Below are 22,211 nucleotides of genomic sequence, written 5' to 3'. Positions count from 1 at the left end.
AATATTGTTTCATGATATGGGACATATATTCAGTGCCATTGTCAGACCTTAAGGTTTGAATTTGAGAGGAGAAATGGTTTTTAACAAGGTTATGAAAGTCCTTAAAAACTTCCATAACTTGATTCTTAGACTTTAAGAAATATAACCATGTGACTCGAGAGAAGTCATCCATAAAAATCACAAAATACTTATAGCCATCAAATGATTCACTAGTTGGTCCCTATACATCTGAATGAACTAGTTCAAAACATTTACTAGTTCTAGACAAGGAAGAGTTAAAAGGTAGTCGAGTGGATTTAGACAAGTGGCATGTTTCACATGAAATAGCATCCTTTTCTAAGTTTGGAAATAGAGTTGACAAAATGGGTGAAGAAGGATGAGCTAAACGTTGATGCCACAATTGATTATCTTGAATGGGGTTGAGCTTGGCTTGAAACCCTCTCGGATTGCTTTTTGATATGTAATAGAGACCATCTAAATAAAACCCTTCACCAATCGTCTTCTTGGTCGCACAATCCTGAAAGATAACATTGTGAGGAGATAAAATGGCTAAGCAGTTCAAGGTATTTGTGATCTTTCCCACAGATAGAAGTTGAAATGGGAAAGAAGGAACATATAAAGCCATTGATTCAATTTTGTCTGACATTAATTTTATTTTTTCCTTTCCTAAGACCTTTACATTATCACCATTTGCAATTGAAACTTGAGAAGGGTTTGCAAATTTTTCAAATTTTTGAGACTTGGACACATGGTTGGTCATATGATCTGTGGCACCCGAATCTACAACCCAAAAATCATGCAACATATTTATTTTAAGAGCAGTTTTAAATGCTTTCATGATACCTTGCATGTCCTCTTGGGGTACAGGTTTCGTGTCTGCCAAGAACCCTGCAAACTTGCCGAGCAATGCTGTCGAGTTCCCTTCTTCTTTGCTATAAGCACAATCACTTCCAGCACCTACTTTCTTGCTTTGAAGATACAACATAAACTCGTTCATGAGTTCAGCTGGATTCGCTGTGAAGTTCTTGAGTGGATTTGGCCTATTTGAGGTGGAGGTAGACGCATGATTCGCTTGATGTGGAGTACAGTTCATCCTTTGCACACCCTTGTTATCCTTCATGAACTTAGGCTTTAACTCTGGGTGTAAAATCCAGCATGTGTCTTTGACGTGACCCGTATTATTGCAGTGTTGACACTTCAAGTTCAGATGCTTTCCTTTGTACCTCTTTTCGTTGGTTATATATGCCCTAGCCTCAGGTATACTAGTCGTTGTACCCATGTTCATAACTTTCCTCCTTACTTCTTCCCGTTGAATCGTCGCACACACACTGGTGAAGGAAGGAAGCTTAGTGTTCATTAGTATGTGACATCGAAGGTCTTCATACGTTGAATCAAGACTGGACAAGAGTTGAAATATCTTGTCTTTTTTTGCTCTCTTTCGTAGTAGTGCTGAGTCGGTTGTATGAGGGCGATAGATTTCCAACTCATTCCACATGCTTTTCATGCTTCCTAGGAGTTGCACAAACGGTTTGCCATCTTGCTGCAGATCGGAGATGTTCTTCTTTAATTGGAAGACCCGTGCAGCATTGTTTTGGCTGCCATACATTTCCTTGACCGCTTCCCATAGCTGGTACGAGGATTCTGAGTAGTAGAATATTTTAGCTAATTTACGTTCTATGGAATTCAAAAGCCATGACATAACCAGCTGATCCTTGCTAAGCCAGGATTCATAGTTTGGTGAGGAAGCATCATGTACTTTGATGCTTCCATTTATGAACCTCAGCTTGGACCTTCCACCTAGCGCCAAAGACACAGCTCTCAACCAAGGCAAGTAATTAAACTTATTCAACACGACTGAGCTTAATCTTTGATTTAGGTTGACGTTCACCTCATGCACGTTCATGGAGGAAGGCACCTATAAGCTTTCAGCTTCAGATATCAACAGATTGTCTTCAGACATTTTGAGGGTTGAACACGCTCGGATAGCAGTATAGCAGACGCAGGTTAATTTTCCTGCTCTGATACCATATTGATTTTCAAGGATTGAATTGTATTTCACTCATAAGTTCTTTTACAATTGTACAGCAATATATAAGAGGATTAACCTCTTGCTTTACGCCATAACAGGTGGCTTAGGAAAAATAAATAACAGCCCCTTAAATTAAGGGAGTTGACAACTTAGATTAAGAAGTTGACACCCTTGAATTAAGGAAGTTGTCTGGCTTAGGGAAAATAAATAACAGCCCCTTGAATTAAGGGAAGAAGTTGACAACCTAAGGATAAGCCCCTTGAATTAAGGACCGTAAGCTAACCTTAATATTCAGAAACCGACTTCCAATAGAATTCTCAATAGGTTTATGACAGTGAATCCTATTTGGTTTTGGATTAGAGCTCTGTTTTGGGACATGAGTTTAGTACTCATGATTATACAAGGATTTAGTATCATATTCCTTGTAGGATTGTTATAGGTAGTCCGGAACTTGTAGTATAAAATCACAATCCCTGCTCTCACAAAGGTATCGCTCCTATTGTTCCAGTAGCCTATAAGTTGGAGAGTATTGTGTTTTGCAGAGAGAAGAAGGTTGTGTGCAGAATACATATGGCTTCTACATCCACAAACATGTCTGCAGGTATGCTTCGATCAACATGTTTTGTATCTTATTTGCTTCTAGTTTATATGGTTCAAGATTTGTGATTTACTTGATCGATCCTTGTGTTCCTGGTTGTTATATTGAATACTTGTTTATTTTAACATGTGGTATCAGAGCCAACGGTTTTTCATTTAAATTCAGTCTTGAATAAGTTTTTCGAATCTGCAAGAACCAACTGCAGACTAAGTTAATAAGAACAACTCTAATCTATACGACGTCGTTTTGAGCGGATAAATTTTTTAAATCAAGTGACCGTTGGTTGCCCAAAAGAAAACTGGGTTTTTTTTAAACTGTTTTTAAAAGTTTTTAACTGTTAGCGATTAAAAGAGGAAAACAACCCTCGATCCTTCAAACATATTTGCAAACATCTTCATCTTGCTTGTCTCTAGAAGATCCATGTCCTGATGTGATAAAAACAAATCTCAACGAAATATTATAATTTAAATATTTCTAGTACCTATTGCTTCCGTTGCGTTGTTTATGATGTCTGCAACTTAAGATATTGTTCTGTTTTCCTGATCTCTCATGTATTAATAATAGTCATATATATAGAGATATGTTCTGGGTTTTCAAACCATGATGTCTTATGATACTTATGAAATATATGGAGTCTTTGTTTGCATTTTATTGACACGCATACTGTTTCTTTTGGTTTTTGGTGTTTCAATTGAAATTGCGATCTGTGTAATGACTGTGATTCACAAATGAGTTGTTTAATTTGTATATGGTTTTTCATGACTACGAAAAATCCATATATATGACTAAATTGATTCATATGAGTTGTGAATTAAGTGAAAGTAGATTGAAATCAAGAACTTTTGGTTCTTCTATTTGAGATTTCGTTTTGAACATGTATGCAGTTTCACTCAAGACTTTCAATCTTACAATTGTGCTGATTCTCACTGGAGGTAGTAAATGGAGACGAGAGATAGGTCTCTTACTGACTCTCAACGAGTTTGACATTGCATTAGACACTCTCAAGTCACCAGTGTTAACAGATAAGAGCACCAAGTCTAAGAAAGCTGAATATAAGAAATGGATAAGAGCCAGCAAAATTGCTTTATCTGTTTTTGAAAGTGCAATGACTGACATGGTGAGGGGAGGCATAATTAAAGAGACATGATCTTGCAGTAGACTACCTCAAGGCTATTGAGAGCAAATTCAAAGAATCTGAGAAGGCAGAGATTAGTCAATACATGTCAATGTTGACAACCTACAAGATAGAGGGAAACACTTCCATAAGAGATTGTTGATGCACAAAACCGGAGGGTCTTGGAACAACGTAAATCCAACCGTAAATCTGCAGAAAGTAAAGAACACAAGATGTATCGTGGTTCACCCCAATGTTTGGGCTACGTCTACACTGATGTTGATTGTATTTCTCTCTAACTGTATGTATGGGTTACAAGGGTGAGGGGGAGTCCCTTAAATAAAAAGAGAGTTTGAGAGAGCTCTCTGTTTGTGAGGATGAGAGCTTGAGGTTTGTGAGGGTGAGGAGGCCCTTTTATAGAATAAGGACTCATCACTTATTACATATTTGCCCCTCCATTTGTTACATAATTACATTTGAGTCCCCCAAGTATTTATACGAGGTCTAAATACGGAGGCCCTAAGTATGATACAAACAGTAGTCCCCCAAGTCTTCAGTCAAGAGAGTCTTTTGGCTGGAGACTTGAAATTCAGTCTATGTGTGGGCCGAAGTAACTAGATGTCGTCTAGAACTGAATACTCGATATGAGGTGGTGCTCAATGTGAAATGATGCTCAACTAGAAGTAGCACATGTTGCTAGGCTGCTTGGCTTGTGGCTTATGTTGCCTTGGTTGGCTCGGCTTGTGGTGTTTAAGGTGAGGGAGTCCCTTTTATAGAATAAGGGCTCGCTCCTCAATACATAAATGATGGGCTAGAGTTGATGCTCGCAGCGAGGCGGTTGCTTAGCAAGCGGTGATGTTTTCAATGATGGTGAGGGAGTCCCTTTTATAGAATAAGGGCTCGCTCTTCAATACATAAGTGATGGGTTAGGAGTGATGCTCGCGGTGAGGCAGTTGCTCAGCAGGCGGCGATGCTCTCTAATGATGGTGAGGGAGTCTCTTTTATAGAATAAGGGCTCGCTTCTCAATACATGAATGATGGGCTAGATTTGAGGCTCGCGGCGAGGCGGTTGTTCAGCAGGCGGCGATGCTCTCTAATAATGGTGAGGGCGTCCCTTTTATAGAATAAGGGTTCGCTCCTCAATACATAAATGATGGGCTAGAGTTGACGCTCGTGGTGAGACGGTTGCTCAACTAGCGGCGATACTCTCTAATAGAGGTGAGGGAGTCCCTTTTATAGAATAAGGGTTCGTTCCTCAATACATGAATAATGGGTTAAGTCCCCCGTGTATTTTTCACGAGGCCCAGTTGTGGAAGCCCAATATATTGGTACATAGTGCAGTCCCCTAAGTCTTCAGTCAATAGAGTCTGTTGGCTGGAGACTTCAATTTCAATCCATGTATGGGCCGAAGTGGCGGTTGTTCGAAGGCGGTCTTTGTATACCATGCACTGAAGCTTTGTAGGTGAAGCTTTTAAAGTGAAGCTTTGAAGCTGGAGCTCTGTAAATGAAGTTTTCGAAGCTAATTGACATGTGTGATGCTCATGAATGTTTATGTTGATTGACATGAGTTATGCTCATGGATGTTGACATGAATGATGCTCATGAATGTTGACATGAGTGATGCTCATGAATGTTGACATGAGTGATGCTCATGAATGTTGACATGAATGATGGTCATGAATGTTTATGTATGACTAATATGAGTGATGCTCATGAATGTTGATGTATGATTAACATGAGTGATGCTTATGTATAATTTTAGAGTACTGGACGTACTTTTGATCACCTAGTGGGTGATAATAGCGGCAGGCTGCCGAATAATTTTGGAGTACTGGACGTACTTTTGATCACCTGGTTGATGATAATAGCCGAATAATTTTGGAGATCTGGACGTACTTTTGATTACCTGGTTGGTGATAATAGCGGCAGGCTGCCGAATAATTTTTTGTAATACTGGACATACTTTTAATCACCTGGTTGGTGATAATAGAGGCAGGCTGCTGAATAATTTTTTGTAGTACTAGACGCACTTTTGATCACCTAGTTGGTGATAATAGAGGGCTTGGCTCTTTTAGGCATATGGGCCTACGCCCTCCACATAACACTCCAGCCCATTATTTTGGGCTTGCCGAATAATTTTTTGTGTTTTTTGTTTTTTTGTTTTTGTTTTTTTTATTACCATCTAATGGGGTTATACAGATGTCTCCGAAAGATAAGAAAAATAAATCACATCATTCGAAAATAAATCCGACCCTCTGCTCAATGGACCATGCCCATAATTTCCTTTTATGCATGCCATCACCACCGCAATTACGTCTGCTTCTTTTTATCTTCTTTTGCTTTCTGCTTTTGCTTTCTACTTTTGCTTTCTGTTTTTCCTTTCTGCTCTTCTTTCTGCTTTTTCTTTCTGCTTTTCCTTTTGCTTTTCTTTCTGCTTTTCTCCAGACATCCTTTTTCTTTTTCTTTTGTGGGAGTGGTTGAGCTGTCTGATAGTTTGCAATGATCTCTGAGACTGATCGAGTAGTGGGTTGTATCATGAAAGTTCATCATTCTCTGATAGCTAGAATCAGTGATGGCACCACTTTGATTTAATTCCCAAAACTCATTGCTCCCACTATCTATACCCATCATCAAATATCGGGATGGCAAAATGGGACGTAGGAGGTTAGTGAAGTTGAAGCTTACTCTGTCAATATGATGGGATGATTTTTACAGAGATAGAGAGATATATGAGCTTCGCACTGTACTCTTCCCACGTCACAGACCTAGGAGGGTAGTTTCGGCATTTGAAAACTGGAGCAGAAAAGAGCCGGTACTGCGGAGAAAGCGAAGGTACATTGTGTGAGCCGCTGACCAAGCTTGCTGTGCTTTCACCAGCTGCTTCATGTACCACTTTCTCGATCTGCATCTCGACACCATTTCTTCCCGTTCTACCCTCGAATAACAGCACCCCATTTTTGCTCCTGATCAACTCAATTGCTTCCAAAAATTACAGTGTTTTAGCAGCTGCTAACTAACTTCTCTGATGGTTTTCTGGGTTGGAAAAGTAACATTTGGAAACTTGGATTTGATCTAAAAACTCTAAAGCTTTTGATCTATGTGTGTTTATGTCTCTGAGACTCTGAGTCTTTGAGTCTCTCTCTTCTTTGTGATGGTTGTTTCTCTCTCTAGAGGGTAGAGATGGAGTTTGGGAGTTATCTAGGATGTGGTTGAGGAACAAATGACACGAGCATCGAGCTGGAGTAGGGCCACGATTTGGGGGATGATTAGATGGAGCTGCTGGTGTTGAAGACGCTGTTATCATCGAGCTATCATTTATGGCTTCTTTCTCACTGCCCCTGCATTCCACACCAATTCCTAGCTGACCCATTTCTTCAATCTCCCCCATCTCCAAAACCCAATCCTTGCTTTGCATCCAAAGCGTCGTAGAACAACCCACAATTTGCAAGGCAAGACATTCTTATCGGAGGGCTAGGAATATACGGCAGATCAAAGATGAGCGAAATCACAAGGAATTTTGGCGAATCGGCGGCTGTCGAGACTACTCCAAACAGGGTCGTCGAACTCAATGAGTTCTGATCACTCTGAACTCGGTTATTAGCGTGATCGTGTCGCGGCCAAAGAAGTCTAGGACCAAGGCGAAAAAGGGAGCAGAAGAGGAGGTGCTGGCGATTCAGGGGATCGAGTTCGTAGCGGATGACACCGTGAAGTTCGATGTTCACGTGAACGACGACGAGGACGCAGTTCCGTCCAGTTTCGGCCCCAGCCTGAAGCGGGTCGAGCGGAGGAGGCCATTAAGAGTGGGGAGCTGCTTGATTTCTCGAAGTAGGGATCTTTTGTGGTGGTGTCATAGAAGCAGCAGCTAGTCGATTGGGGAGAGAAGCCTGGATCTTGAAGCTACGTTTTGGTATTTAGAGAAACAGGAAGAAAAAACTAGAGACAAACTACAAGACAGATAGAGGAGAGATAAGAAACTGTGGTTGAGTTTAGGAGTTTTCATTTCTGCATTTTTGAGAGATGGGTTTTGCAGTGACTTTGCGAGTGTTTGGTTCTTAGGTTTCTGCAGATTCACGGTGGATATTGTGGTGATGTTTCACGGTGGTAAGATGAAAAAATGAAAGAGAACCGACATAGTTTTTCGTGTCATTTCCCATAGACGGCACCAAATGTTGATGCACAAAACCGGAGGGTCTTGGAACAACGTAAATCTGACCGTGAATCTGCAGAAAGTAAAGGACAGAAGATATATCGTGGTTCACCCCAATGTTTGGGCTACGTCCACACTGATGTTGATTGTATTTCTCTCTAACTGTATGTATGGGTTATAAGGGTGAGGGGGAGTCCCTCAGATAAAGAGAGAGTTTGAGAGAGCTCTCTGTTTGTGAGGATGAGAGCTTGAGGTTTGTGAGGGTGAGGAGGCCCTTTTATAGAATAAGGGATCCTCACTTATTACATATTTGCCCTTCCATTTATTACATAATTACATTTGAGTCCCCCGAGTATTTATACGAGGTCTAAATACAGAGGCCCTAAGTATGGTACAAACAGAGATCATATCATGAGAATGACTGATGCAGCTAAGAAACTCAAGTCAATGGATGTCACTATTGGAGAAAAGCAACTTGTTTTTATGATTATGTAAGTACTTCCAGCAAAGTATAGTTAGTTGAAGGTATCTTATAATACTCAAGATAAGACTTGGACTGTGGATGAATTGATTGCTCAGTGTGTGCAAGAGGAATCTCAGCAAAGACAAAAGAAAGGCAAAGAGATTGAAGCTATGAATCTTGTGCATCTTGGGAATAAGGAGACCACTAATGCTTTTGGTATGACATCTAAATCTCTTAATAATTTTGTTAAGCCTAGTAGAACTGATAAAAATACTAAATCCTTCACAATCTTAATGTTAAGCCTAAAGATGTTTCTAAAATCAAATGTCATCATTGCAAACTCAAGGGTCATTATAGGAAGGATTGTGAAAGATTTAAAGACTAGCTGGGGAGCAAAGGTAGAACTAATGTCTATGTGTGTGTAGAGTCAAATTTAATTGAAATTTCTGCTAACTCTTGGTGGTTTGAAACTAGATCTTCAGTCCATATAACTAACACATTGCATGGTTTTCAAAAAACAAAAACAAACTAGTAAGGATTCTTATAATGTTTTTGTGGGAGAAGGGTCAAGGGTTGCAGTTGAGGCTATTGGAATTGTGAAAATAAAAATGAAGTCCGTTTTTGTTCTTCAACTAAATGATGTTTTGTATGTCCCAGCCATGAGAAGAAATTTGGTTTTTGCATCAAAATTAGTTAAACAAGGTTTTGGTTTTATATGTGATGATACCTGCATTAATTTTTTCCAAAAAAATAAGAAAGAGTTAATGTTTTGGACTACTGTTTTACATGGGGAATTATGGAAAATAGATCACATTGTTGATGAAAAACCAAGTTTTGTTTTAAATGCTACTGTCAAAAGAATGCATGACATTGAGTTCTCATATGATTTATGGCATAAAAAGCTGGGACACATCTCAAAGGATAGAGTTTTGCAATTAACCAAGTCAAATTTGATTCCTGCACTCGATTTTAAAAATGGAAAGGAATGTGTGGATTGCATGAAGGGAAAATTGACTAACACAAGAAACTTTGAAGCTAAAAAAAGTCAAAATCTCTTAGAAATTATACATACTGATGTCTGTGGTCCTTTTTCTGTTAAAACCATATGTGGAAATAGCTATTTTGTGAATTTCATTGACGACTTCTCTAGATATGGTTATACTTTTCTCATTAGTGAGAAATCAACAGTACTTAATTGTTTCATAATCTTTAAAACTGAAGTTGAGAAACAACTAAATAGGCAAATTAAGATTGTGAGATCCGATAGAGGAGGAGAGTATTTTGGCAGGTACACTGAGGATGGACAACAGAAGGGGCATTTTGCACTCTATCTTCAGCAATAAGGCATTATAGCACAGTACACCACACCTGGGACACCACAACAAAATGGTGTCTCCGAGAGGAGGAATAGAATTTTCATTAGGATGGTTAGAAGCATGATATCAAGGTCAAAATTGCCTAGTTTTCTCTAGGGTGAAGCACTCAAGACAGCCAATTACATCTTGAACCGAGTACCAACCAAGGCTGTCAAAAGTACACTATTTGAAGTATGGACAGGGAAAAAGCCAAGCTTTGGACACTTCCATGTATGGGGATGCAAATCTGAAGGCAGATTTTATAATCCTGGTGAGAGGAAGTTAGATTCAAGAACAACAACTTGCTATTTTATTGGATATTCAGAAAAATCCAAAGGACTCAAGTTCTATTGTCCACAAGCACATTCAAGAATTCAAGAGACTCATAATGCAGTGTTCTTAGAAGATCAAGATGGTTTAGCAGTTGAGGAATTTGCATTTGAAGAGATAGATCAAACTGCCATTGCCACCTCTTCAAGTGATTACATACAAATTCCAATTTACACTAACCCTTCAACAATAATCGATGAAGAAGACACTTCAATGACTGAAAATAGTTTGCAACCACACATTGATGATCCTATAGAGACTGAAGATGAAGAAGTTCAAACATAGAATGATCAACATGTGCAGCAATCATTGAGACAGTCAGTGAGAAATAGAAAACATGCGATTTCTAACAATTATATATATCTTCAAGAAACTGAATATGACTTTAGGGATATTGATGATCCATTAACATTTCCTCAAGCAATGTCAAGTCCTCAAGCAGCCTTATGGAAGAAAGCCATGGAGGAGGAACTAGAATCTATGTCAAAAAACAAAGTTTGGACATTGGTAAATTCTGATTCTAGCATTAAACCAATAGGCTGTAAATGGGTCTATAAGACCAAGAGAGATTCCGAAGGTAGAATAGAAAGATACAAGGCCAGGTCGGTGGTAAAAGGATTTACACAGAGGGAAGGAATCGATTTCTATGGTACTTTCTCTTTAGTTTCTTCAAAAGACTCTATGAGAGTAATCATGGCTTTAACAGCCTACTTCGACTTAGAACTACATCAGATGGATGTCAAAACAACGTTTCTTAATAGAGAGTTAGAAGAAGACATTTACATGTGCTAGCCAACTGGATTTGTTGAAAGGGGGAAGGATAACATGGTTTGCAAACTAAATAAATCGATTTATGGGCTTAAACAAGCAAGTAGGCAATGGTATCTCAAGTTTGATAGAGTGGATACAACACATGGCTTCAAAGAGAACAAGCTAGATGATTGTATATATCTCAAGTTCAAGGGTAGCAAGTTCATTTTTCAGGTGCTATAAGTGGATGACATATTGATAGCAAGTTCGAATTTGCAGTTGTTGCAAGAAACCAAGAAAATGCTCAGTGCCAATTTTGAAATGAAAGATATGGGGGAAGCTCACTATGTACTTGGCATAGAGATAGTCCGAGATAGAAAAAGAAAGCTTTTGTACTTGGCATAGAGATAGTCAGAGATAGAAAAAGGAAGCTGCTTTTGAGACTTTCATACTAATTTTTTCTATTGCGATCACCCAATCCTGTAGATTTTCATACCTTTATGGTTAAACCAACATTGGAGTTCCTTGTATGGTTTGCCGAGAGCCTGAGAACATAGTGAACTCCTGGGTCTCTGCATTGTTGGTTTTACTTGTTAGATGGTTAACCAAACGAGATAATGAAAGCTTGTTGGTTTTGCTTCTTATAATTATTTTAAACAAATGAGTTCAGAAATCACATCTTCTTTTTTTTCCATTGTTTTCCCCTGCACTGATAAGGGCATTGCAAATATTTTGATTTGACCTGTTGGCGTTAATACTTGCAGCCTAAATGTCATTCATCTAGAGGAAAAGGAAAAAAGGTGAAGGGAGATGCGGAACCAAATTATCGAGGAAGCTGAAGAATTTAAGCGGGCCTTCTACGAGAAACGGAAGCTCAATTGTGAAACTAACAAAGCTCACAACAGAGAAGGGGAGAAGGTAGTAATTCTAAAACCCATCATGTTGTTCTACATCTTCCGCAGTCCTAATTCTCTGACAAGGATAGTCTGCCCTCCTATTTCCGGTGTCCTCCTGTTTATGTGGTTACGGTTAAGTCACGTCAATATTTTATATTACTATTCATTTTTGTCTTATTATCTCTATAAAAAAACCAATATAAAATATTGACGTGGCTTAACCGTGACCACATAAAACAAGAGGGCACGGAAGGGCACCGGAAGTAGAAAGGCAGACAATCCTTGTCCCTAATTCTCTCACCCTCCCTCCCTATCCCTTGCTTGCTTGTACATGCATTCTTCGATCACTATCAATGCTTCATATCTATGACATGAATTTGACTTTCTGTGCAGCTGTAGCTGGCGAGTAATTATTAAATATAGCAAAAAATTAACTCTTAGTTTAAAAAATGTCACTTTTTATGAAAACTTTCAAATATATCCAAAATTTCACTCAAATAGACACAAATACCCCCAAATTTAACAATTAAATAAATTAAAGGCTTTTTAGCTACTGTCGCCTCAAACTCCGATCCAACTTCACCTTCGCTTCAAATCCACCACCACAACCCTATCCCCTTCGACCCCTTCATCACTGACATTGAGTGCCGCCGCGATTACCGCAAGTGGGAGCAGCATAATTTCAATCATGCCTTCTACGCCTTTTTTTTTTTTTTGACTAATATCATTTTTAGTTTTAAATATAAAAATAGTTTTTAAAGTTAATCCATATATCATTATATGATTGTATTTGTGAGACTCACGTGGCACCACATCATCACACTAACAAAGCAATTGACAGATTTTTCATGAAAAAACTAAAATGATCACGATGGACAAATTCAAATAAAGAATAAAATGATTCACGATAGACAAATTCAAGAACACTACTATTGATTATCATTAATTATTAAAGACCATATTAAGGAGTTATATCAATGTCACAAATCATTTTGGGTAAAAAGCCTTTAGTTTGTTTAATTGTTAAATTTTGAGAGTATTTGTGTATATTTAAATGGAATTTTTTATATATTTGAAAGATTTTATAAAAAATAATATTTCTGAAATTAAAGGTTAATTACCTGGCCAACCAAAAGAAATTCCACAAACAAGCTGACAAAGGATTCCTCGTGAGGTTCCTAATATTGAGAAGAAAAGAGGGAGGAAAGATCCTGACAAGCAGCCCCCAATCGTTTTCACCGGGCCCAAAACCTGGTAAACCGACTGATCTTTCAAGGATGCGGTAGATTTTCCTGAAGTTGAAACAGAACCCTCCGCCACATATGATGCCGCCCTGTAAATGTGAATTTACTTAGAAATTGGCTAATTTCTTAGACTTGTAATTGTGTCCTCGTTCCGTTGATTTAGGCCTAGTTTTTAGGCAAATTAATTTGGGGCACAAGACTTATCCAAATTAAGCAAATCAAGGGTTGACTATGTCTACAAGGTAATTTGCATTTGCATATCATATTAGGAAAACTATATTTTTGTGATTAAGTTTTATTAGGAATGAAATTCCTAATGAAATCAATCAGCAGAATTGTTTTCTTCCTTTTCACGCTAAAACCAATTCTACTTTTTCCTACTCTTTTTGGAATGTGATTGCTCTTGATTAAAAAACAGAGCTTGAAGACCTTTGTTACTCACTTCTGCAAAAATTGATTTGGGAGATTTATATTGAGAGAAGCAAAGGTGAGTTCATGGAAAATTAGAATGATAAAGCAACTTTGTGAAGCTTTTTATTTCTAGTTTGCATCTTCATATTTCATATTCCATATTGGGAGCTGTGTGCAATGGAAGTTGTGTGCTGGCATGCTTGTTCGTGAGGATCATCGATTTGAGAGAGTTCAAGCAAGGACCAAGTAAGGCAAGACACAAGTGTTGGAGGACAATTCAGAAATAAACAATATAACAGAAATAAACAGAACTTGAAATTCACAATTTTATTTCACAAAAAATACTTGTTATACAGAATGAAAAGTATACAATAAATACATAAATTAATATAAGAATATCAACAGTACTAACTTGATTACAGAATATAGAGGCTAACGTAAAAGCTATGTCCTTCGAACAGTAATTCCGTCTCACTCTTGTGCTTGTGGTTCTATATCGTCTGCTCGACCAGGATACAACTACCTAATCCTACAACCCGCACTGGATTATAGAATTCTAGCAAATTGCTTTGTGTGTTTACTCTCTCTGGAAAGTTTGTACGGAAGAAAAGGAAGAAGAAAAGATACGGAAGAAAAGGAAGAAGAAAAGATGAAAGATGATGAACTGAGGACTCCAGTTATATAGGCTCTTTCATACCTCTTCAAATACCTTTTGGATGTAATTGATCAGATTAATTAATATTAATATTATGGTATAATCATCAAGCCCAATCCACAGAAATGGTGGCCCAAGCCTCAATTCCCATTCCAAGTGGTCCAACACATAACTAATATTGTAGAAGACAAAACATATATAAAGGTACTTTGGAATCTTGTTTTCACCAATGTGGGACAAGAGTCTCAAAACTTCCAACAAAAAGTATTGGGTAGATTCTTGTTTAGAGTTTATCTTTTTGAGTCTTGTAATAGTCCATTCTTAGTGGATTTCTAGAGGTTTTTCCCCATTGGGTTTTTACCTTGTACCATTGGGTACAAAAATCCTTGTGTGAATTTACTTCTGCTGCAAGATTTTATTAGTTTAATTTGGGATTGAAATCCTTGTCCAATCATATTCCGGTTATCTATTTACTCTACCTGAGACACGATTTCATGCCCCCACCTGCCAAAGATTGGCAAGGATGCAAAGGGAGAAAAGAAGGAAATGATGCAAAGGATGGAAAGGCTACAAAAGATGCAAAAGGAGAAAAGGAGGAAAGAATGCAAAGGAAGGAAGGCATGCGAAGAATGGAAAAATTAAAGGAAAACTAACGAAAAGTTCAAAAAAACTTCCATTTTAATGAAAAGTCATTTTTAAAGGTATAGTGAATAGTACCAGGAAAAGGTATAAATATGGTTTTTCGTTAAAAGTGAATACTACCAGAAGTGTTTTGTTAAAACTCCCAAAAATTAATTCACCAACCGCAGTTGGAGCTACAGCTGCAAGTGCACCTGTTTTATCAAGACCAGAGGCTCCTGCTGAACCAGAGGGTGAGCAACATTCGGAAACCGAGCTAACTTTTGCAGAGTAATGATCTTTCATATATATATATATATTTTGGTTCTTTACATTATCTATGTGTCTAATGCTTAGAAATTTACTATGAAGAAGAAGAATAAACACAATCAGTCTGCAGAATGGAATGTACAGACTGCAGAGTTTTCTTCCAAACTTCCTCTAGGGTTTTGCAGGCTTTGCTTCATAAGCAAAACCACCTTCATCGAATTCATTGCTATTGCATTTATTTTTTGAATAACGTACCTTTGACCGTACAAATTTCATAATCGGAATTGTTCAATTTCTTAATCTTCGTTTGAAGATAACTCCTAACAAAAAAATCATTTCAATCGGAGATTATTTAGTAAATGTATAGAACAAATCAACGTTATAGATAATAAGTAATATATTCATGATAAGTTGTTGAATGATGATAAAAAATTACCAAATAGTTTTACAAATTATTCAGAAGTTGAAAACAATAGATGGCAAGGTAGTTCCAAACTGTATTACTGTCACACATAATCAATTACAGCACTGCTTTAGTTCATAACTTTGCCAGCAGTCACGCAAGTCTTGTTGAGTTTTATGTCCTCCAACGAACATTGATCAATTGGAAGGTTACTAATTTTGCTTGTAGTAGGCGAGAATACTATATAGGGTTTGCATGATGGTAAGAATGAGAATAATGATGACCGCATTTGAGACTAACCAGATTGACGATGGATTGTATAGATAATTGCTTTTGATCCTTGCAAGCCAACGCCTTAGCCAACGATCTCGATTATAGAAATACACGTCGAGGGCGAGTTGAGAGTAAACGAACAGGATGGATGCAGTGTCATCGCAAAGCCTATTGAACAAAGAAACCGTGTCCTCCTTGCTCAAATTGGTTAGTACAATTCCTTTCTGAACGAGAGAGTCTAAATCTTTGGTAGACTTGATAAGCTGATTCAGCAGCATGGCATAAGACAAAATGTAATGGGGCTTCATTGAACACCGTTCGTAGGCTATGAGGTTTCTCAAGACACATTCTGTGTTGGCTCCAATTATCATCCTTGGAATTTCCATCACTCCTTTTTCCCTGTTGAAGGTTATGCCCAACAGCTCTGTCTCAAAGGATGCAAGTTGAAATTTGACTCCAATCTCCTCAAGATGTGTCACTGAGGGAATAGGATCCCAAAATCCATAACGACGTGGACGGTCCTTATTCCTCGATAATGATCCAACAAGAAAATCTCCTGCATTGTCAAGTAAATGTCTGAATTGCCATGTCTCCCGTTCTTTATCCACAATACTCACGACAATTTGGTAATCTGTGATCATCCAATTAGGCATAACTCCGCCAATTAATGGCAAAGTTTGTCGATATAGAGAAATCTCTCCTGATTCTTTTGTCAGGTTGAATAAACAGTCGAGAACTTTCCACGGAAGCTGGTTTTCTAGCAGGAACAAGTCGTTTTTAACTATCGACAACATCTCTGGCATACTGAAAACATCATCATATATGGAAATTGGATTATCTTTGCGGATAAGTTCTAAAATAAAGCAACCATCGACCACCATCATTTCTACAAACTGATCGCTACTGAGATGATCACCAAGCTTTTCGTCATAGCAGTTACGAAGAAACTCTTCTTTGCTTCTAATTTCCTCGACAAACTTCACCAAACAGGTTTCTGGAGTTGGTTGGCGTTTGAGGAGGCATTGCAAATTCCATAGCTTAATTTGTTCCATGGCTTCGAACTTTTTTCCTCCGTGGTGATAGGGCCCGATCGGAACCACTTGTGGGACAAAAACATTTTCATTGTCCCTGCCAAGTTTATTAGGGACTCTGAATATGCAAGTAGGATCAGGTTTTGGAAATTCCTGGGGAAGCTTTTTTTCTATAAGGGACGCTAATAATTCGTCTTTATTTGTTTCATTTCCACTCAAAGTTTGGTTACCCACATCACTTATTTCTATCTCACGTCTCTCTCCCTCCTCCCTTACTTGAATTACGGAGTGATCTTTGTTTGCACTATTGCTCTCTTCAGCTAAATCTGTCATCATCAACTCTTTCCAACTCCAAATGTGACTCGCCTAATCAAGTATTATATATTAACAAGAACAAAAATTACAAATAGTGTCAATACGTTAACTAATTAATGGGTAAATTACGCTTTACTTCAAATAGTGTCAATACAAATAGTGTCAATACATTTCACTTTCATACCTCACGTACTATTTTATTTCAATATAATACCTCCGTTACATTTTCCATCAATTGGTCCGTTAAGAGTTGACGTAGCTATCCCATTTGTGCCACGTGGCTAAATATTTAATAAGATAATTAATTAAAAAAACAAAAAACAAAAACAGAACCCAGAAACCCATTCCACCCCCGACCCACCTCCCTCTCCTCCACTCTCTTCACCTCCCCTCCCATCCAAAAACCCACCTCATCCCTCCCCACCCCCGCCTCCCTCGCAACCCCCTACCCCCCCCCCCCACCTCCTCGGTGGTTGCTCCCACCGTTCATCGTCTTCTCCGACGATTCCCGACGCACCAAGACGACTCCAACAGTGGCTTCACCGTCGTTCCCCGTTGATATCAGACCACCACCATGATCCAATGTTTCTCGTGGAACAAACATAAGTCTGTGCTTGGTGATTTTCAAACCCCAAGCCCTTAAATCGAAGAGCCCCGTCTCGGACTCGACTTCCCTCGGCGAAGTTCTTGTCGTTTTTGACAATGGTAAGCCTCGAGGGCCACAGAGGCTCCAACGGCCTCTACACATTCGTCCCCGACACCTCTCGTTCTTCAATTTGTTCAAACATTGGGACCCCAATTTCAGGGACCTCTGTAACACCATCTTCAATTAACAAGCCTCTTAGGTGGAGAAGAAGATGTGGGAGGAAGAAGAAGGAGATACCTATGAAGAAGAAGAAGAGGCAGTGGGGGTGGGTTTTTGGATAGGAGGGGAGGTGAAGAGAGTGGAGGACCAGGAGGTGGGTCGGGGGAAGATGGGATTTTGGGTTTGCTCTTTTTTTTTAATAGGGTAAATTATTATAATATAAAATAAATAAAAATTTGCCACGTGGCACACAAATGTGGATCCTATATTTGCCACATCGTCACTTAACAGTTTACTTAACAGATTTTTCTAACGGATGTATGAAATTGAAATAAAATGATAAGTAAATGTATGAATTTGAAATGTTTTAAAGATATTGTAAGAAATTGAAATTGACCCCAAACCTGAGGGGGTAAAATGTAATTTACCCTTACTTAAACTACCAAATTTATTATTGGAACCATACATAAATTTTATAACGTCGGGTTTATTTAATGTAATTATTGAATAAATAGTAATTCACTCAGTATAGAACATGGATTATACTAATGTCTCTTGAGTAATATTCCTTTTTTAAATATTGGAAAATAAATTAAAAGATATAGAGTATGCCAAGGAGGATGGGCTTGCCTTAACCTCCAAACATTCACCCTAACTCTAGCAAGACCACTAAGGTGGTCTGAAATTCATTAATTCCACTAGATATGAACCTAAACGAGTTTCATTTGATATGTATGATTTTCCAACATATACTATAATTAAAGATAGAAAAAGCAGATATTTCATTATGATAATACCTCTAGATCTAAAGCGAGGAAGAATAATACTAAGTAGATTAAATTTGTAAATTAAACAATGTATCACTAATAAGAAATAAGCACGTTAATCTACACTTGAGTAATAATCTAATCATCAACTTTCATATTATGTAATTTACAAAATGTAGTGTCTCTAACATTTGTAGGCAGTAGGTGGGAAAACTTACCGGGATGAGGAATTTATGAGGTCGAATGAGGAATCCTTCGCGCCCCCTCCCACCCTCCCTCAGAGCATACATAAATCTATATTTCTAGTTCCAGACTCATATATAATGTGAGAATGAAACACTCTCTCGGCACTCAAAGTCGATTCCCTTGCAAGTCTTTTTACGCTATTTCATTTAATAATCGTCTTTCTATTATTCCCCTCACAATCAAAGGGAATAAAAAAAGCTCTAAGTCACATACTCTCGTCTCTCTCACGTAACACTTTTGCCCTTTTAATTTCTTTTTTTCTTTAACTTCTTCTATTGCTATTTTGTCTGGTCGTTCAGATGGTTTTTATTTAATTGCTTGCGAAATGAGCTTAGGTTTCACCCTATCATTGCGTTAGAGCAACTCCACTCTTTTGGCAAAATAACAAAAAACAACTCCACTATTTAGAACGATAATTGCTCACATAATTAGACAATTGTTGTAGTCGTATTAGATTAGGAATGTGATTGTGTAAATTCTAGTGAATTTAAGAATATCTCTTATATTCCTATTAGGAGTTGATTACCTATTAAGAGTTGTAATCATAAAAGGGTAAAGATTTTACCTATCCTATTACTATAAATAAAGACACAATGGGGTGGAATAAAATAGAACACATCCACAATTACACATCTCTCTCTTCTCTCTCTATGTGCCGCACCCCCTCTCTCTCTATGGTCTTTATACAGTTCAGTAAATTATGCCTACAACACATTATCAACACGCTCTTGACGCTACGCTAAAGAGAGTTTATTCTTCAATCAGGGGAGTATTACATTTTAATATTTTTTTTTATGATTAAATTAATTGATCTACATGCTATTGATTCAATTTAATTTATCTTTGTTGAACATGATACAATGCATTGGAGATGCAATTTCGGCTTTCCGAGAAGATCTACTACAAATTCAAAGGCTTTTATTGTTTTCTACCAACCAGGTACGCTTAAAATAAAGGAAGATATTTGAAACGACCATGAAGCATGAAAACATTCTCCATGATGCATGAACTCCTCTATGTTTATATTTTCCTTACAATATATATATATATATATATATATATATATATATATATATTGTATATATTTATATATTTGTTTCATGCGTTACACAATTATATTTGCTATGTGGAATTGTGAGTCAAAGCATATAAAATAAATTAGAAGCAATTCTAGTTTTTTTTTAACCCTAACATGTCGGAAAAAAAAATATGGGTTGATTAACCCTAGGGCCTGTAGCCCTCGATCCAAACCCCTGAGTCCAACACGGCCTGACCTATTTGATGAGCCCTTGCCTCACCTTGGCCCACACGACGCAAGCCCTTATCTTGCTAGGCTTGACCCTCCTAGCCCGCGTGTCACCAAGCCAGCCCAGTAGGCTGGGCTTCTTTTGCCCCGAACCCAACCCATGGCCAACTGTTGCTAGGCCTGACCCATGCCCCCCTTTCAGCCTAAAACCAAGAGCTGATGCTGCTAGGCTCCCTTGCATATGGCCCGTTGCCTGAAGTGTGACAACCAGTCCCTAATTGTACGTTTTTATTAATTTTTAAAATGTGAATTTACAAAAATGCCCTAAAGGTAAGGACTTTGACTTCCGTTGACCATCGATTTGAGAAAGGTAGGACTTATTATTTTAGTGTACCCTCGTAGTACTCGTCATTATGAACGCATAAGCAAAAGCCGTTTGCGAGTCCAGATTATAACAGTATAGTTACAGACATTTGAATTTGGTTATTTATATTTTGGTTTATAAGTTAATTGAATTCCCACCTTGTGGGAAAGAAGCCTAATCAGATTTTAGGCTTAAATAAGGGGGACCAATCACATAAAAGGAAGGAAAGCCTTCAGAAATTAGATCAGGAAAAGGAAAAAAAAAAAAAGGACCTATTTTCCAAGGCCGATTCCGACCAACTCCAGTGAAGTTTTTCGACGCCGCCACCACCTTCTTGAAGCCCTCACTCCCCTCTACAAAACCCAACCTAAGAATCACCTTTAGAAACCACCACATGTGGCGGGACGAAGCCACGAAATCCGACCCATCAAAACCTTGTCCGACCACTCTTTTCAATTTTCAGGCAAATCGGCAAAGCAATGCCGATGCCACCATTTGGGCTTTGTAGCCCATCATCTCAGGAGAAAATCCCAACCAACCTTGACCCCGTTGGTCCACCATAGACGACGAATCGACGCCGGGAAGTTTTAGGCACCCTTGGCTTTGTGGGCAAAATTGACCATCTTCTGTCCACTTTTGGACTTCATGGCAGGTATGAAAGTTGTTCATCTCTTTGAGATCTTTATTTCTATAAAATTTGAGAATTTTAAGAAATAGTGGAATTCTCTGGCGAACCGTGGTAGCCAGCCACCACGCGCGGCAGCGCGTGGGCCGAGACCCCATCTAACTGCCTTAGGCTAATTTTGAAGCCCTTATTCCATATTTGTCATCCGTTTAGTGAAATTACGATGTTTTCATGTAGTTTCGTAGTTGGCCGTCATAGGGTCCTTGCATGAATTGACGATCCAACCGTTGGATCGTCACCAAACCTTAGTACCTTATAGAACGTAATATTTGAGGATCATAGAAACTTATGGATCGGGAAACCGATGTACGGATCTTCCCGAATTGAATTTGTTAGTTCACAAAATAAAGTGTTGACCTCCACTTAATTTTGGCAATTGGCGGAGATCCGACCATTGGATCGTTCTGAAACTTTAGAATGTTGTTCTAGAAGCATAATGTGAATCTTTGGAAGTTACGGATTGAAAATCCGAGGTGCGGAGCTTCTGGATCAAGTTATGTAGGGTTGTGAATCTTTGACCGACAGTTGACTTTTGGTTAATGAGTTTCAAATCATTCTAGAATGCCCTTGGGGATGTGTTTTATGTCAGTTGTGTGTTCTATCGATAAGAATCCTGAGTTGTGATTTGATAATTGTTCTAGGCAACGTTTGTTCATGACGTCTTGATATTCGTGCTAAGGAGTCATAGCACAGACTCCAGGTGAATGGGCAGTTTATTTTTATATCTATACGTATTTATAGTTTCTGGAGTTGCATAAATACATCACTTTATGTATATATTGCCAAATAACTGATAACTGCGATGTAATTGTGATAAATGCTGCTATATGGTTGAGATATTATTGTCATGACATTCATACATATTTGTACATGCTCATCTTGCTGCACCGGTGTTAGTACTCACCCCAGGGCCAGTCCTTCACGTGTATGTTCACATCGCACCATTCACTAGCCTTGGATCCAAGTTAAGTGCCAGTCTTGTCAGGTAGATTGCATTAGGCAATCCGACTTGTATGTGACCGTGCTTCTGCACCAGCCTTCACGTGATCGTAGTACTAGAGCATGTTGATTACACCCAGTCCTGTTCGTGTCAGAAATTATCTGTTCGAACTCGTGTGTCAACCTAGATGGAGAAGCACTTAGCTATACTTGATTATCACATGATTATATTATTGTGGCATTTGATATCGCATGAC

General features: G+C 38.4%; 2 protein-coding genes across 3 annotated transcripts in view; one reads left to right on the top strand and one right to left on the bottom strand.

Annotated features, from left to right (window-relative positions):
* The window catches only part of LOC126610272 (clathrin light chain 1-like), a 38,727-nt gene extending 23,597 nt beyond the window's left edge, over positions 1 to 15,130 (top strand). Inside the window, exon 4 of the mRNA XM_050278284.1 lies at positions 14,846 to 15,130. Coding sequence (XP_050134241.1) covers positions 14,846 to 14,905 — 60 coding nt within the window. The 3' untranslated portion in view covers positions 14,906 to 15,130. The remainder of the gene's footprint in view (positions 1 to 14,845) is intronic.
* LOC126610269 (putative UPF0481 protein At3g02645) overlaps positions 1 to 22,211 on the bottom strand; it is a 45,749-nt gene that overhangs the window by 20,532 nt on the left and 3,006 nt on the right. Inside the window, exon 2 of one of the 2 annotated variants that reach the window (XM_050278281.1) lies at positions 15,492 to 16,953. In XM_050278281.1, coding sequence (XP_050134238.1) covers positions 15,496 to 16,923 — 1,428 coding nt within the window. In that variant the 5' untranslated portion in view covers positions 16,924 to 16,953 and the 3' untranslated portion in view covers positions 15,492 to 15,495. Of the gene's footprint in view, positions 1 to 15,359; positions 16,954 to 22,211 lie in introns of those variants that run through there. The other variant, XM_050278279.1, reaches the window with a different exon arrangement.

Source organism: Malus sylvestris, chromosome 17 (genome assembly GCF_916048215.2).
Source record: "Malus sylvestris chromosome 17, drMalSylv7.2, whole genome shotgun sequence".
Classification (NCBI taxonomy): domain Eukaryota; kingdom Viridiplantae; phylum Streptophyta; class Magnoliopsida; order Rosales; family Rosaceae; genus Malus; species Malus sylvestris.
The sequence above is the reverse complement of the archived record's forward strand: the minus strand, read 5'-3'. Positions and strand labels throughout refer to the sequence as shown.